This window comes from Podarcis cretensis, assembly GCF_951804945.1.
Source record: "Podarcis cretensis genome assembly, chromosome: 10".
In the NCBI taxonomy this organism is placed as follows: Eukaryota; Metazoa; Chordata; class Lepidosauria; order Squamata; family Lacertidae; genus Podarcis; species Podarcis cretensis.
In genome coordinates, this window is record NC_137179.1 from 71,791,672 (window position 1) to 71,809,454 (window position 17,783).

The following is a 17,783-nucleotide window of genomic DNA, read 5'->3' on the forward strand; positions in this document are numbered from 1 at the left end:
ACTAACCCGGAGTATTCCTTACCTCTGCTCACTCAGCTATAGCTATTTTAACCTTTAAAGCCCTATAAGGCCTAGGACCCTCGTACCTACGGGACCGCCTCTCCTGGTATGCCCCACAGAGAAACTTACGGTCTTCAAATGAAAACATCTTGAAGGTCCCAGGCCACAGAGAGGTTAGGCTGGCCTCAACTAGAGCCAGGGCTTTTTCGGCTGTGGCTCCGATCTGGTGGAATGCTCTGTCACAAGAGACTAGGGCCCTGCGGGACTTGACATCTTTCCACAGGGCCTGCAAGAGAGCTGTTCCACCAAGCCTTTGGCCAGGGCACAGTCTGACCCCCTCCTTTGGCAATCTTCACAGAACTCTAGCCCAATGGTTGCCATCAATTTGATTTGAATTAATTTTATAATGAAATGATTTTAGAATGTTGTATTATTTTATTGTTAGCTGCCCTGAGCCCAGCTTCGGCTGGGGAGGGCGGGATATAAATAAATTATTATTATTATTATTATTATTATTATTATTATTATTTCTTCAAATAGTAATTGTTGAAAGAAGCATAAAAAGTAGCATTACCTGAGCATTAAGGAGATGTTCCATCATAGCTGGGTTTGCTGATAAATTCACAAGCACTTTTAGAACCTGAACCTATTAATATAGGGGGAAAGTTAATTTTAATAATACACATAAAATAAGCAGGAAATATTAGGAACACATATTACTAATTTACTAATCAGTAAGATTTGCAAACACAACTTACAAACTGCAGGCTAGGAGATCATGAAACAAAAAATTTAGATCCCACTTTTTCTGGCAGTTCAACATGGTGACAAAACCAAAATTATAAGGAGAAAAAATAGCAAAATAATATAAACCCAATTTTCTCGTAACAAGCATTTGTCCTTATTAGGAAATAAGCCCCCTTTAAGTTTTATCAGTACTTATTTCTGAGTAAACCGGTATGAGAATTGGCTACCCGCATTGCAAGCTTCATAAATTACTCAGTTTGGGGGGTGGCACAGAAAGTGGGGGGCACCAATCCAGCACACCACTTTGGGACCAGTCTGTAGTTAAGCAGACAGAGTAGAGTTTGGGGGTAAACCTATGAGCCCTGGTTTGACTGTCAAATTAGTCAGTTTGGAGTGCACTGCAGAAAGCAGGGTTTGTGGCACAAAACTAGCACCAAACTTTGACATCAGTGCGGGGGGGAACAGAATTTCGGGGCTACACATTAATGAAGCTGGCATAGTACTGAGCAGAAACACAAACTTAATCTGAGCTGTGAAGTGTAAACTGACCCCAAAGCTGCAATGCAGCAGGACTAGTGACAGCAACCTTATTCTTCTAGGAGCCTATCTTCTTTGCACCTACTCTTCATTTAAAATCTACATCCGTCTTTCAGAAGTATAAATCTCTCCTGAATTCTCAGAGAATCCTGTTTTCTTCTAATAATGTGTGCTTCTGTAATCTAAAGAAGAAACATTCAGAACTGTTCAAAACAAGCTCTGCTGTTATTTTCACTCAAAGTAAACAGGTTGAGAGTGAGAGAGAGCCATCCTGTGGTGCCCCTTAACTTACTAAGGAACAGGGAATGGAGTCCTGCTAAGGTCTTTTCTTATGAATGACCAATAAGCAATTGCTTTAATGCTCTGGTTCAAATCCCTTTTCTAATTAACATTTTTCTGAGTTGGCTCTGGAGTTCAGAAAGCCTAAATAGTCCTACTCCCTCGCTTTTTAAAAAGAGGTGAGTAAAGAAAAATCAGCTAAAAATATTTTCTACCCCCTTTAACTTATGTGCATGACTACTATTAATTTTTGAAGTAATTTAAGACACAGAGAATTAAAGGACTGCGTCAGACAAGAAAAACAGAATCCAAAAGATTTTCCTCCTAACAAGATAGAGCATCTTATGGTACCTGTGTTCTTTCATTTCCTTCCGAAAGCATATGAAAAAAGCAAGGTATGAAGTTTGTCATCATGTAATGATAGTCATTGGTAACAGACATATTGGTTAAAAATCGAAGCCCAGCCAGCTGAAGTTCAGAGTTCAAGGGAGCTGAATCTGTCTCCTCACAAACAACGGTAATATATATCTTAGGGAGGGAAAAACAAAAACACGATCAGAACAAACCACTCCCAGTGATAATCCCACTGTTATCATTAAAAACAAAATATTATCGCTGTTGAACACAAATTTTGAACAAATAAGCGAAGGTAGTGACAAAGGACCTTTTTTTAACATGAGGTATAGCGAATGCTGCTAATTTAAACAATTGGCAAAACCTTTTATCACAATAATCCTTCCGTTAACAACATATTCTAAATGTAGAGTTATCTGTTTTCTTCTCTGCAGATGTTTAAAGTATTGTTAATACCATATACAGTGGCACCTCGGGTTACATACGCTTCAGGTTACAGACTCCGCTAACCCAGAAATAGTGCTTCAGGTTAAGAACTTTGCTTCAGGATGAGAACAGAAATCGGGCTCTGGCGGCACGGTGGCAGTGGGAGGCCCCATTAGCTAAAGTAGTGCTTCAGGTTAAGAACAGTTTCAGGTTAAGTACGGACCTCTGGAACAAATTAAGTACTTAACCTGAGGTACCACTGTATACTCGAGTATAAGCCGACCCCAAAATAAGCCGAGGCACCTAATTTTACCACAAAAAAACTGGGAAAACTTATTGACTTGAGGATAAGCCTAGGGTGGGAAATGCAGCAGCTACTGGTAAATTTCAAAAATAAAAATACGTACCAATAAAATTACATTAATTAAGGCATCAGTAGGTTAAATGTTTTTGAACATTTATTTCAAAGAAAAACAGTAAACTAGCTCTGTAAGTGGAAAAGAGGGTCAACAAAAACAATATGGTATCAACAATAACTTTAAAAGTACAAAAACCTTCATCTCTCTCTCCCTTCTCACTGTACTCAAACTACTCCCTCTTCCATTCCTCAGCTGTCTCATGAGAGCTCTCAAATATTCCACAGTACAGTGGTGCCCCGCAAGACGAAAAACCCGCTAGACAAAAGGGTTTTCCATTTTTCGATGCGCTTTGCAAGATTAATTTCCCTATGGGCTTGCTTCGCAAGACGAAAACGTCTTGCGAGTCTTTTCACTCCCCCCCCCTTTTTCTAAGCCGCTAATAGCCTTTTAGCCGCTAAGCCGCTAAGCCTTTAATAGCCGCTAAGCCGCTAATAGCGCTAATCCGCTAATAGGGTTGCTCCGCAAGACGAAAAAACCGCTAGACGAAGAGACTCGCGGAACGGATTATTTTCGTCTTGCGAGGCACCACTGTATTTTACTCAAACCTCTTAAAGGTAAAGGTAAAGGTACCCCTGCCCGTACGGGCCAGTCTTGACAGACTCTGGGGTTGTGCGCCCATCTCACTTAAGAGGCCAGGGGCCAGCGCTGTCCGGAGACACTTCCGGGTCACGTGGCCAGCGTGACATCGCTGCTCTGGCGAGCCAGCGCAGCACACGGAAACGCCGTTTACCTTCCCGCTGGTAAGCGGTCCCTATTTATCTACTTGCACCCGGAGGTGCTTTCCAACTGCTAGGTTGGCAGGCGCTGGGACCGAGCAGCGGGAGCGCACCCCGCCGCAGGGATTCGAACCGCCGACCTTTCGATCGGCAAGCCCTAGGCGCTGAGGCTTTAACCCACAGCGCCACCTGCGTCCCATTACTCAAACCTCTTAGCATTGTTTAAAACTGCCAGTTTCCCTCGTCCCCTCCAGCCTTTCAGTGTTTTCCCCTTCTCACTGTCATGCCACACTCACTACTCTTGTGCAACCTGACTTCACTTTTGCTTGCTGCCTTTATGCAAATCCAGGAATGTGATGCAGCAACTACAAATCCTCCAGTGGGGGCTGTCACCATGAAAGCCTTTCCTCCTAGGGAAAGAAAGGTATCTCGTGGACCAGAAGCTAATTCTGGACTAAACTTCGGAAGCCCACAGGTTTAATTTTTAAGGAAGGAAACCTCTTCTCAACGGATAAAGGGGATTCTGGTGCTATCTTACCCGACGTTTCCAGCAGTGATGACAACAGAACACAGGTGCTTCCCCCCTCCCCAAAAGGGCCTCTCTACCCCACTGGTTCACCCAGCCTTCGGTCTGAAAACATTTGATATACACATATCAAAGGGCTCGAGTTCAAGCTCCCTCAAAGCTCCTGGGAGATTTGCATTCACTTCTCGCAGGAGGGGAGGCGCCCACACGGGCAAGAAAGACGCAGCCCAGGGCTTGCAGCCGAGGGAGCCAAAAGCAAACCAGGGCCCTTTTTCCCGCTGACCCCAAGGTGCGTCTTCACCCTCTGAGGTGCCCAGGTACGGCAGGAAGCGGGGCGGTGGCCTCACCTACGGAAATGTGTAGGTGAAAAACTGAGGTCGAGGCTCTGCAGCCAGCGCAGCACCGTCCGGGGCAGCCGTGCACGCCTCGGGCTGGTGGAGTAGGACATGAGGAGAGGCAGCTTCCCTTCGCGAGCACCTTCAAGAACCATAACAGCAGTTGCAACGAGAAACCGCCGCCGCCTTGTCCGTTTTTTTTTTTTATTATTATTAAAGGAGCACTGCTGTGCATGCGACGGAACGCCTGGGCTTCTTTAAGCGTTTGCACATGTGCAACTGCGGAGCTGTTTGCACACGCACAACTTTGCCGCTGTCAGCGGCAGCGGAGGAGGCTACTTTCAGGTTGCTCGCTCCTCCGCTGCCACTGCCTACAGCAGCAAAGGCAGAGGAGGAGGAAGAAGCAGCCCGAAAGGGCTGCTTTTGGGCTGCTCCTTCCGCCGCCGCCAGTAACAGCCCCTGCCGCTCGCAAGTCATCCGCACTGCACCAGAGGTCAGTGGGACCCTCACTTGAGTATGAGCCGAGGGGGGCTTTTTCAGCATAAAAAATGTGCTGAAAAAGTCGGCTTATACTCAAGTATATACGGTAGATTGAGGGGCAACACCACCAACTATCCCTACAGTTTTAGGTTTCATCATGCAAATTCAAGAGCCAATTCATTGCCCTCTGAATACAAATACTAAAATTGGCATGTCGTTATATTTATTTTCAACACTTGTTTGAACAGCACCTGAACTTAAAGTAATGTAGGTTGGATGACTGTGACAAGAGAAGTAGGTCATCCTATTTTTTGTTCATCGTTAGTGGTCCTCTTCTGAATGCCCTTCCCTTCTTATGTCAGGTGGGTAGTACCAGAGAGAGGGCCTTTTCAGCTGTGGTGTCCCACATATGGAAAGCCCCTTTGAGTTACAGTGGTGTCCCGCAAGACGAATGCCTCGCAAGACGAAAAACTCGCTAGACGAAAGGGTTTTCCGTTTTTCGAGGTGCTTCGCAAGATGAATTTCCCTATGGGCTTGCTTCGCAAGACGAAAACGTCTTGCGGGTTTGCTTCCTTTTTCGTAAAACCGTTAATACCCGGGGAATCCGTGCTCCGCAAGACGAAAAAATCGCAAGACGAAGCAACTCGCGGAACGAATTAATTTCGTCTTGCGAGGCACCACTGTATATTTATGCTAATATTTGTTATTAATTTGGTGTTGCTTATGACTTTGAGAGTTGTCCTGGGAGTTTTAACTGAAGTGCAGCATATAAAATGCTGTAATTAATCATTATAAAAAGTATTTACCTAATCAACATTACAGGGGAAAGCTTAGATCACATTGAAGTCAACGGGAAAGCTTTCATTGCTTTGAATCTAAATGGGATTGCACAAAAAGTTCTTCATATAAACTCATTATTTATGCACAGAGTTTTCTGTAGTAGAGTTTGTTGCTTTTAAACTTACCTTCATCTCTTCTTGATTTTTAATATTCATACTCAAGTTATTAAGTGCATTCAGTGCTTTTTCTTTAACTTTAGTGTCAGGAACTGAAAGCATTTTTCCAACAATGATAAGCCCGCCCAAATTTCGAATGATATCCTACGAGTTAAACAGAAAAATGTGTGATATACAATTATCTTAATTTAATTCCGGGAGACAAACAAAATATGTTTTAATTGTTATATGAATTCTGCTTGAATCAACAAATAATACAATGAAGCAATTGGATTTCATTTTTATCTAATCTGTAAAAACTACTCTAGGCATAGCATTTACTGTAAGGTGGAGCATGTGGGTAGACACTGCGAAGGAATCATTTTTCCCCTCTTCCCACCTCTCCCCAACTACTCCAACACACCAGGACACTCTCTTCAAGTGGGACAGAGTTATGCAGGAGTTGGAAGGGGGATGAAAGTGCCTACTTCCCCACAAGTGTTCATGGAACTGCGGTTTGCTCATGCAAAGGGCTCTGCGCATCATCCTTGCCAACGACTGACATCTCTACTTTTTCTCATTGAGGTAAGGTACAGAACAGTGAAGTACTCTCAACTCAATCTCCCATTTCCTCTATAAGGGCTCCTCCAGATGACCTGTTTACTGAGCATTCAACCTGATTTACTTTCACAAAGCTTATGTACAAAGCCGCCCAGAGTGGCTGGTGAAACTCAGCCAGATGGGCGGGGTATAAATAATAAATTATTATATGTAGAGGATAAATGATATCTGGTCTCTACTGAGCATTTGTTCTGATTTGTCTGCAGGGTGGTTTATTACAATGAAAATTTATCCTGATTTTCTTGCAGGGTGTTCATATAAAGGTAAAGGTACCCCTGCCCGTACGGGCCAGTCGTGTCCGACTCTAGGGTTGTGCGCCCATCTCACTTAAGAGGCCGGGGGCCAGCGCTGTCCGAAGACACTTCCGGGTCACGTGGCCAGCGTGACAAGCTGCATCTGGCGAGCCAGCACCAGCGCAGCACACGGAAACCCCGTTTACCTTCCCGCTATAAAGCGGTCCCTATTTATCTACTTGCACTTAGGGGTGCTTCCGAACTGCTAGGTGGGCAGGAGCTGGGACCGAAAGACAGGAGCTCACCCCGCCGCGGGGATTCAAACCGCCGACCATACGATCGGCAAGTCCTAGGCACTGAGGTTTTACCCACAGCGCCACCCGCATCCCGTAGGGTGTTCATATATCTTTCCATTAATCATTCGTTTATTTCACACTTTTCAATGCATTTCCTCATCACTTTCCAAACTATACCAAGTCTTTCTTTTTTCCAAAGTGGATCTGTTGAGCTACAGAAACAGAGCCCTAACTGCACAAAGTAAACGTTTTTGTTCTTGAGGCTCTCTCCACAATAATGAGAGTCTGGAGGCACCACTAGCGTTGAGATGGGACAAGGCACTATGGGTCTGCTTAGAATTCTGTCACTTAAACTGTGGAAGTTGTATTGGTCCTAGAAAAATACACGGATAAGTATTACAGTTACATAACACAGTGGTTCCCAACTGGGGGTCTGTGGACCCCCAGGGGTCTGCGTAATCCACCCAGGGGGTCTGTGGCACAATTCACAATTCCAAAAACTACCATAGAGATATAAATATTTTCAAAAGCCATGGCTTTCGAAAAACGGGCTCTGAAGTACTTTGCTAATTGGGAACCACTGACCTAACAGAAGCCAAGATCTACTTGTAGAAGAAGATTTCATTTTGAAGATTTATACCCCACTGATCCTGATCCCAAGGAAACAAATTACATTGTTTTAATTAGTTTTTACATGGTTATTACTTTATCTTATTGTCTTTTATATATTTTCTTTTCTTTTAAGCAAATAACAATACTTACCTGATTTGCAGAGAATGCAGCACTGTTGCTCAATGTAATCAAGGCTTGCTCCTGAATTGTGGGATCCTTCGTAGAGTCAAGTAAACGAATAAGATTCTGTATATGGTGTGCCTCCAGATCATGGGATGATTTTGGAAGATCCACGTCTTCTAATTTTAGAAATTTTAGAAACATAAACAATTTTTGCACTAGTAATTTAACTGTTGGGGGGGAGAGAGGAAAGGAAGGAGCGGATGAAGGCGACAATCCCTTCTGGGCAGCCTTCCCAGGGCAACATCAACATGTCAGTGGTGGATTCGGCCTGGGGTAAAAGTGGGTGGAGCAACACATTTTAGGTTGTCTTTTATGCAATGGGCTAGATGCTACATAGGCTCACATGCCACTCTCTACCCAGACAAACAAGAGGCAACTTCAGAGTTCAAGGACACATTCCAGCCATGCAAAAACTGTTAGGGTGTAAAGCAGGGGCAGTGAGGGATATGGTCTGTGGAGAGGCGTGTGTGACTTGGAGAGAGTCCCAAGGGCCAGGCAGAGGGGGCTACAGGGCCACATTTGGTGCCTGGGCCTGAAACTCCCCATCCCTGGAATAGAGTGTTAACACCTGCCTCTACATTGCATATTGGAAAGGCTGCAGTAGTCTACAGTGGTTAATGTGTGTATATGCACTAGTTAAAACAGTTGCACTACAACTTTTTATTTTACATTAAGCATTTCTTTGCATTTCAAACCTGTGTAGCTACACTCTGAACTATTATAGCCCAATGACACAAACTCTGACATGAACATAAAAGGCTGTGTTAAAACAGAGATACATTTTGGTGACAGTGGGCAGATCACTAGCTCAGCTCCAATGACCAATTAGTAAGATGGTTATGACAATAAAGTCCTATTTAACTGGATTTTTATGGAGCAGAATAAAACAATGAATGTTGTTCTCCCTCCATCTGAGGATGTCTGTTCTGAACCGGTGTTTTACATTTCATTTCATTTCATCTCATCTTGGAACTAATAATAACCATGAATTTCCTATCCATTCTCCTTCCTAGGACAGTGGGCTTGGGTTCTTCCTTATTTCTTTACTTAAAACTGCATTTGTCCAATTGGCTCCAAGCCACCTCGGAAACAGTGTGGAAAGAAGAGGAGGGAGAGACATATTTGAAACAGGGTTATTATATCTTATCAGCAGTTAGTCTAGGTAAGAATCAACAACCTCATTCAGTAATAATTAGCAATAGATGCCTGAATAAAAAGGTTCATTTTTTAATAAATGAAAAAGTCTCTAATGGCAAGAGGGGAAAGAAGAGCCTGTGATCAGGCTAACTGCAGAGAGGCTTACCTGCCTTTAATGAGTCATAATATTTTGCACAACTAACAATCTAAGAATGGATTGCTAATCAGCAGCAAAGCATGGAATGAACTGCACAACTGCAGTCTACTATTATCAGTAGTAGACTGCAAGCCAAACTGCCTAGTGACAGGCCCTGGCAATGTTATGTTAATAGCATGTACATAAATAGCATGCGAACCCCTTGAACTGTGCTTCTGACAAGTGATTGAGGAGTCCTAAACAGCTCTGGTCTAAGGGATTGTTGTTTAGTCGTTTAGTCGTGTCCGACTCTTCGTGACCCCATGGACCAGAGCACGCCAGGCACTCCTGTCTTCCACTGCCTCCCGCAGTTTGGTCAAACTCATGCTGGTAGCTTCAAGAACACTGTCCAACCATCTCATCCTCTGTCGTCCCCTTCTCCTTGGGCCCTCCATCTTTCCCAACATCAGGGTCTTTTCCAGGGAGTCTTCTCTTCTCATGAGGTGGTCTAAGGAATACACAGCTGTATTTCTCTGCACTTGCCACTGGCGAACTCAGGCCGGATTTAGGTTTGATGAGGCCCTAAACTACTGAAGGTATTGGGGCCCTTTATATGTCCAGCTCTCCTCTATCAACAACAAATTGTTGCTGTTTTTTGTATTGAATATATGCTATAGTGGTACCTCTGGATGCGAACAGGATCCGTTCCAGAGCCCTGTTCGCATCCTGAAGTGAACGCAACCTGCTTCTGCACGTGCGCGGGTCGCAATTCGCCACTTCTGTGCATGCGCATGACATTATTTTGAGCATCTGCACATGGAACCCGGAAGTAATGTGTTCTATTACTTCTGGGTCGCCGCGGAGCACAACCTGAAAATGCTTAACCTGAAGCATCGTCAACCCGAGGTATGACTGTATATGGTAGTTTATGGACCTAATGGGCATCTAAAACCATTTGCACATAAAAAAATATGTATTTTATCGAAGTAATTGTTTAACTGAAATACAATTAAGAAGAAATATATTAATAGTGAAATACAGTGGTACCTCGGGTTAAGTTAACTTAATTCGTTCCGGAGGTCCGTACTTAACCTGAAACTGTTCTTAACCTGAAGCACTACTTTAGCTAATGGGGCCTCCTGTTGCCGCCGTGCCACCGGAGCACGATTTCTGTTCTCATCCTGAAGCAAAGTTCTTAACCTGAAGCACTATTTCTGGGTTAGCGGAGTCTGTAACCTGAAGCGTATGTAACCTGAAGCGTATGTTACCCAAGGTACCACTGTACAATTAAGAAGTATATTAATAGTGAAATAATTATTAAGCTCTAACTTAACTGTATATGGTAGTTTATGGACCTAATGGGTATCTAAAACCATTTGCACATAACAAAATATGTATTTTATCGAAGTAATTGTTGAACTGAAATACAATTAAGAAGAAGTATATTTATAGAAGGGGAAGAAATGGAGGCAGTGAGAGATTTTACTTTCTTGGGCTCCATGATCACTGCAGATGGTGACAGCAGCCACGAAATTAAAAGACGCCTGCTTCTTGGGAGAAGGGCAATGACAGGCCTAGACAGCATCTTGAGAAGTAGAGACATCACCTTGCCAACAAAGGTCCGTATAGTTAAAGCTATGGTTTTCCCAGTAGTGATGTATGGAAGTGAGAGCTGGACCATCAAGTAGGCTGATCGCCGAAGAATTGATGCTTTTGAATTCTGGTGCTGGAGGAGACTCTTGAGAGTCCCATGGACTGCAAGAAGATCAAACCTCTCCATTCTGAAGGAAATCAGCCCTGAGTGCTCACTGGAAGGACAGATCCTGAAGCTGAGGCTCCAATACTTTGGCCACCTCATGAGAAGAGAAGACTCCCTGGAGAAGACCCTGATGTTGGGAAAGATGGAGGGCGCAAGGAGAAGGGGGCGACAGAGGACGAGATGGTTGGATAGTGTTTTCGAGGTTACCAGCATGAGTCTGACCAAGCTGCGGGGGGCAGTGGAGGACAGGAGGGCCTGGCGTGCTCTGGTCCATGGGGTCACGAAGAGTCGGACATGACTAAACGACTAAACAACAACATATTAATAGTGAAATAATTATTAAGCTTTAACTTAACATTTTGGAAATGTACATCCAGTTTTTTCCCCCCTTAAAAATTTTTGGGGCCCCCAAGAGAGTGGGGCCCTAAGCTACAGCTCGTTTAGCTTAAACGTAAATCCGGCCCTGGGACTTCTCACTGTCATCTTGAAAAGCGCAAACTCGGTAGCTGGAAAACGCATTAAGAAGAAAACAAAGCGCTCCGGGCGCTCTTACCTTGCCGAAGGTTTTCCGGCCCCTTCCGGCTGGAAAGCCCGGGCATCGCCGACCCTTTCTGCAGCCATGCGGGGGCGGCCTGCCCAGAGACGGGCGCTTCGTGCCCTCGACGCGCATCTCCCCGCTTGGCCCCGGCTTCGCCTCCTCCTCCCTCGCGTCCCCTCCTCCGGCTGCTCGCTCGGTAAAGGCAGTAGCAGACGCCGGCGCCGACCGCCAGCCCCGCCGCCCGCACCGCCACAGACCACCCTCCGCTCTCCCTCATGGCCGCGTCTCTCTCGGCCCTCAGCGGCACGGGGAGGTGGAGAGCGCGGGCTCCGCCTCCCTCCCTCGCTCGCTCGGCGGCCGGGAAAAGCAGCGGCGCCTCGGCGCCCCCTTGCGCGCGCGCGGAGCCCTCCGCATCCAGACCTCCGCGCGCAGGAAGCGCGCAGGGGAGATCTGGCGCGGCCCCCCACCCCACCCCCGTTTTTTATTTCACCGCCCACTGCAGCCTCATAACTAGAGGAAGCAACGGGATCACGAGTAAAAGATCCATTCGCTTTCTCCCTTTTAACCCCGCTCTTCATCCAGGGAGGCTCTTTTTAGCGCAGTTGGTAGGACGAGGAGATAAGTACTTAAAAGCGCAATCCTAAAACCAGAAAGAGGGGCCTCAGGGCGCGCCTCTCCCGGGGAATCATAGAATCATGGTGTTATGTAGTGAAGTTTCACCCTGGGCCAGCAGGGGGATACTGTAGATAGTTTTCACTCAGGTCTGTAGATAGTTTTCACTCAGGTCCACGTCAGTTATTTTAGGCGGGAAACTCTGGGTTGTTGTTGCTACAATGTTGACAGCCGGCTGCCTATAAAAGCAGGCCGGCTGAGCTGTTTGCAGGCAGTTCTATTCCAGCTTACAAAATAAAGAGCTGCTTTGGAGAAATCGCTGTGTCGTCTGCTATGTCAGCCCACAACTTAACACATAGAGTTGGAAGAGACCACAAGGGCCATCGAGTCCAACCCCCTGCCAAGCAGGAAACACCATCAGAGCACTCCTGACATATGGTTGTCAAGCCTCTGCTTAAAGACCTCCAAAGAAGGAGACTCCACCACACTCCTTGGCAGCAAATTCCACTGTCAAACAGCTCTTACTGTCAGGAAGTTCTTCCTAATGTTTGGGTGGAATCTTCTTTCTTGTAGTTTGGAGCCATTGCTCCGTGTCCGCTTCTCTGGAGCAGCAGAAAACAACCTTTCTCCCTCCTCTATGTGACATCCTTTTATATATTTGAACATGGCTATCATATCACCCCTTAACCTCCTCTTCTCCAGGCTAAACATGCCCAGCTCCCTTAGCCGTTCCTCATAAGGCATCGTTTCCAGGCCTTTGACCATTTTGGTTGCCCTCCTCTGGACACGTTCCAGTTTGTCAGTGTCCTTCTTGAACTGTGGTGCCCAGAACTGGCCAGAGCAGAATACAGTGGCACTATTACTTCCCTTGATCTCGATGCTATACTCCTATTGATGCAGCCCAGAATTGCATTGGCTTTTTTAGCTGCCGCGTCACACTGTTGGCTCATGTCAAGTTTGTGGTCAACCAAGACTCCTAGATCCTTTTCACATGTACTGCTCTCAAGCCAGGTGTCACCCATCTTGTATTTGTGCCTCTCATTTTTTTTGCCCAAGTGCAATACTTTACACTTGGGGAGGCTGGAGGCGCAGGACAGAATGGCCGCAGCTGGGGCACTGCTTGCCTCCGTCCGAGGCGGCGGTGGCAGCGGCTCTTCCTGAGGCAGCCCATTCCAGGGGCACCTCGGCCGGGAGAGGGAGGGCTGCCTTGGCCAGGATACCTGCGAGCAGCATCGTCCGCCCCCACCCTTCCCAGAGACCACGGACAAGACACTCAAGAAGGTGGCTCGGGGTCCTCTTGGGCTCCCCCCTGTTGTAAATAAAAATATGCCCTTTTCCCTTATGGGGTATCCAAGAGCCCATATAGAGTCCTTACATAGGTTCCCTATTGGTAGGAGAAACTAACAGAGGCCAACCAGAGAATACTGAGAAGCAAAGTGTTGAATTTGCAGTCTCCCGTGCACAGCGGAATGATGAGGAATATGTGCACATACTCTATATTGCTTTATTTACATTTCAAAGCTGGTAGATTACAGAAAAACATCTTGCCTCTGCCGGAGCAGAGAAAGCATCCTCTCTCCTCTGAAGCACGGAGAGAAGCACTGTGAGAACAGTGAAAAACAGGAAACCAGTGTACGTCACATCCAGTCTCCTTTCCCGTGGGAAAACCCAACAGCACAGACTGTGGAATGTAAACACCTGTCTCGTGACAAGCACTTCGCTGCACAGTGAAGAGAGCAGAAACCAACACAAAGCAGCTAGTAAGCTTGATCTTTATTGATCTGTTGCAACAGGGTGCTCCCCTCACACGCAGGAGAGGAAGAGGACTCCCAAGATTGCTGTGCAAGGGCTTATAAAGACTTTTGAAATTCCCATCCTGTAGATCAAGACCACCCCCAGAAACATTATGCATTCATCACAGAAGGGGTGTAACCTAAGACCACCCCTCAGATAAGGCGATCTAAAACAGAACATTTGCATGTTGTTTTCTCCTGTCGCTTTGTTTATTTCCTGTCTGGCAGGTTATGTGATTGGATTTCTTGAGGAGCCTGGGCAGTCTTTTGTAATTATAAGGCTCACACCCTTATTCAAACACAGATTAAGACAGGATTTGTGAAGGAAGAGACAATGGGGAGGCTTTTGCATTTTGACCATGCAGAGAAACATTTGCTCAGTTTAGGAATCAAAATGGTTCCAAGTTGGCTTTCCTGTGCTGATCTATGTACGTGTGGTTGTGAACGTTGCCATATATCTAAGACCATAAAATTCCTATCACACCCCCCCACACACACAGAGGGGTCGGGTCTGCTCGGCTGCGCCCCCCCCCCCGGGCTGCTGTAACGGCCCCCACCAACGGCTGGATTCTTCCATTTGCCCCTCGCACTCCATCCTCAAGCGTTGCTATGGTGCCCCCTTGCAGCTGCCCTGGTTGGGACGCCTTAAGTCCGCCTCTGCCTGGCTTCTTGCCTACTAGTCTGAGCAAGAGGGGAGAGGCACAATGTTTGCGCTCCCTGGTCCTGCGCGGTTGACGAGGGCCAATCTGGCCAACTTCTAGGTGTGCCCTGGGGCCAGGCTCTGTGGGTGGAGTGGCTGGATCAGCATTGCGCCCCCCTCCCAGCAGAGACCAGGGACAAGAAGCTCAAAAAGCTTGCTTTGGGTCCTCTTTGGCTCTCTGCCAGTGACTCCCCACCATAGGGGTCGGGCCTGTTCTGCTGCGTGCCCCCCCCCAGGCTGCTGTAACTGCCCCCACCAACGGCTGGATTTGCCTCTGACACTCCATCCTCAAGCGTTGCTTTGGTGTCCCCCTTGCAACTGCAGATTTTGGAGTTTATGGGAACTACAGGGGAAAGAAGCAGTAACTTTGCATGAGTCTGTTCTGGATACAACTCAAAAGGGCAGCTTGGCCACAGATCAACTGTGCGTTGCCCTTTCTAGGTTGCTGAGTACTGCAGTCCTAGGAGAAGCCACAACAGGCAAACTTCTTTTTTTATACATATATATATAATATTTATTCAAGGTTTAAGAATTACAAAAAAGAAGAGAAAAATACAAAATACAAAAAAAGATAACAACATCAAAAAAGACAGAAAAAAAACAGATTAAACCTTTACAAAACTTTCTTCCTTAACTTATTTCCTTGACTTCCTCGCGCCTCCCATTTTTGTATTCTAATTCAATTCGTTATTTCTGCAAATCCTTCCAACCTTATTTTCATTTAAATAATTTAATTTATTTTAAAAACCACTTTTACTTTATGCAATCTTAACTCTCATCAAAACCTATATATCAATACTTATTCTTAAGATGTTTCTCTGAGGTCGAAAAAGATTCCCTTCCACGAATTTCCCAACTCTCATAAAAAAAACAAAAAACAAAAAAGCAAATTATATTATATACCCTTTCAGTTTCCCATTTCCATTCCACCCGTACTCCCTTCCCGGTTTCAGTCCCCACCATAAGTCCATCAACTCAAAAAGCCATTAGCCCGGAGATCTTACATCCGAGGCTCTTAAATCTCTCTCATGTCCCCTCTGCCAGTCTTTTTGATAATGCTTAATATTAAAAACCAAATCTCGGGGAGGCTCCAACCCAGCAGCATCCACATTCCTTCCAGCCAAACCTCCATACTTAAAAGTAAGGCCTATTTGATATTCCAAATCTTGTTTCATTCTCCCTTCAAATCCAAATGTCCCCAAAACTCCAGCTTCCAACTGAATCAAGTTTATAATCCTAGGGTCATCTGGTCTCCACGTAAGGAGATCTCTCCATCTTTCACTTTCCAATTCAGGCCAGGCTTCCATCTTCAGAATCTTCAAAAAATTATTTCCCCTTGTTGCCATCATGTCAAACCTCAAATTACAACTCTCCTTTCGCACCTGCAGGGTTACAGCTCCCCCTTTCTTCTCTTCCGAGACAACATAATTCTCCTTCTCAACTTCCCCTGTTTGTTCAGTTGAGTAAGATTCTTGTGCCGAGTTCTTATCAAGTTCAATGAAAGCACTCACTCTTGTATCCAAAGTTGTAACATTTGTAGTCAAAACACCAATTTGACCTTGCAGCTTTCCCAAGAGAAAAAATGTCCTATTCAATTCAAACTGGATTTTCTTTCCAACAGCCATTCTCTGCAATATCCCAAAGCTCCCTCTAGGGGGAATTTAGGTTTCTTTTTACTCCATTCAGCACAGATCCAAAAGTCCAGTTAAATTGTAACAGTCCTTCCTTCTTTTCAAAAGCAAGCTTGTAGCAAATATAGACAACAGAAACAGAAACAAAGTCCTCTTTTTACGTCTTGACAGCTAGCTTGACAGCTGTCAAATTGTTCTATAGCTCATCAACGGGCTCTCACGGACCACTCCCGGATCCGGGGGGGGGGGGGTGGCACATCAATTCCCAAATTTAGTTCTTTTCCTGCAGGCTCCCCTGCTTCCAAATAAAATCTCTTGTAGTGTTAATCCGTAGAATTAAAGTCCTTTAAGAAAAAAGAAAGAAAAAACTCTCCACGACCTTAGTTGACAGGTTCTTTGCTTTAAATTGTTTACAGAAAGGGGAGGCGGACTTCCTGTTTGGACCTTCCCCGATTGTTCCGAATTTGAAAATATTTTTTTAAGAGTCCAATTTCCGTACTACTCACGGGTTGTTGTTTGAAATCCGAATGTCCACATAAAGAAGTCAGCGCTCTCCGGCAACGGCTGTGCGGCTTCACTCCGCAAAAATAGCAGTCGATTTGAAACACCGCGCCACTCACCCCGCGTCACTTCGGAGCCCCCAAAAAGGGGTTTCCGTGTGGAAAGGGTGTGAGCCTGGTGTGAGCCGAATCCCACGTTCCCAGGCTTCCTCCGCCTGGGATTTTTAGAGGGTCTCTGCCTTCGCCGCTGCGGCACGACCCGATTTTAGCGGAGCGGGTTCCTCTGGATCAGAGGAATTCCGCCATTGCCGATGGCGCTAACCCGGAAGTCCAACAGGCAAACTTCTTTACCTGCCTAACTGTTCCTTGTCCTCTTTTGTCAGGATCAAGTTACCATTGCATGTGGAGACATAAAAAGCAGCATTTTCTTTAAAATGAAAAAAGCAGCTTGAGAGGGGCCAGTTTAGGGAAAAGCATCAGTGTGAGGGCTGTTTTACCCTTTCTCTGCCTGCCACTTCACCATTCCTATCTACCCGCAACTGTTTCTCCCTCTCTGCGGTGCTGAACCCATTTTGTGAGGGCAGAGTATGGAAACAAACTGGAAATAGCTTGAGAGGGAGGAATCTCTTAGTGGAGAAGCAGGGCGTGGAGGGTGGGGGGCTTTTCCTGCTCATTCTCTACTTAAACCGCCCTCTTCCAACAGTGTTCTTTTAAAATAAGTAGTAGATTACAACTTTTACTTTCATGCATCTACTTGCAATGTTGATGAGCCTGCTATTCCAGGAGTCAGCAAGGTTTACCTCACCTGGGCCAGCTCACTCCTGTAGAGATCGCTCCGTGGGCCAGATGATGTGATTTCCGGCATCTGCACATGCACAGACGTGATTTCCGGCACCGCAGAAGCGAGTCCCCACTCCGCACTGCGCCAGTTAAGCGCAGCATGCGGGGACCCGACAAGTGTGTGGCTCAGTTTGGGGGTGGCTCGTGGGCTGTTTAAATGACCCCCGTGGGCGGCTTGTGGCCCATGGGCCGCAGGTTGCTGCCCCCTGTGCTGTTCTATGAGGTTTGGTCTCATTTGCACTTTCTCCTCCAGCTCCAGCAGTCATTGTTTCTTCAGAACTCTGTTGTGCACCCTGTTTCCCCCTCCCATAGGATAAATGTATGTGTTAGCTAAGTGTAAACTTGGAGACTGCAACTTGATATGTTGTCTGTGGTATGGTGCACTGCAGTTTATCATGTTCTTCAAAGTTCCTTCTCTCACTGGTGCCTTCTTCGCCT

The 17,783-nt window shown here is 45.9% G+C and overlaps 1 protein-coding gene across 1 annotated transcript in view; it reads right to left on the minus strand.

Moving 5' to 3' along the window:
• ARMC10 (armadillo repeat containing 10) overlaps positions 1-11,547 on the minus strand; it is a 15,362-nt gene extending 3,815 nt beyond the window's left edge. The window contains exons 1-5 of the mRNA XM_079993729.1: positions 11,285-11,547; positions 7,667-7,815; positions 5,785-5,919; positions 1,915-2,091; positions 575-646 (exon numbers count right to left, since the gene is read on the minus strand). Coding sequence (XP_079849855.1) covers positions 575-646; positions 1,915-2,091; positions 5,785-5,919; positions 7,667-7,815; positions 11,285-11,546 — 795 coding nt within the window. The 5' untranslated portion in view covers position 11,547. The remainder of the gene's footprint in view (positions 1-574; positions 647-1,914; positions 2,092-5,784; positions 5,920-7,666; positions 7,816-11,284) is intronic.
• Positions 11,548-17,783: the final 6,236 nt, after the last annotated feature.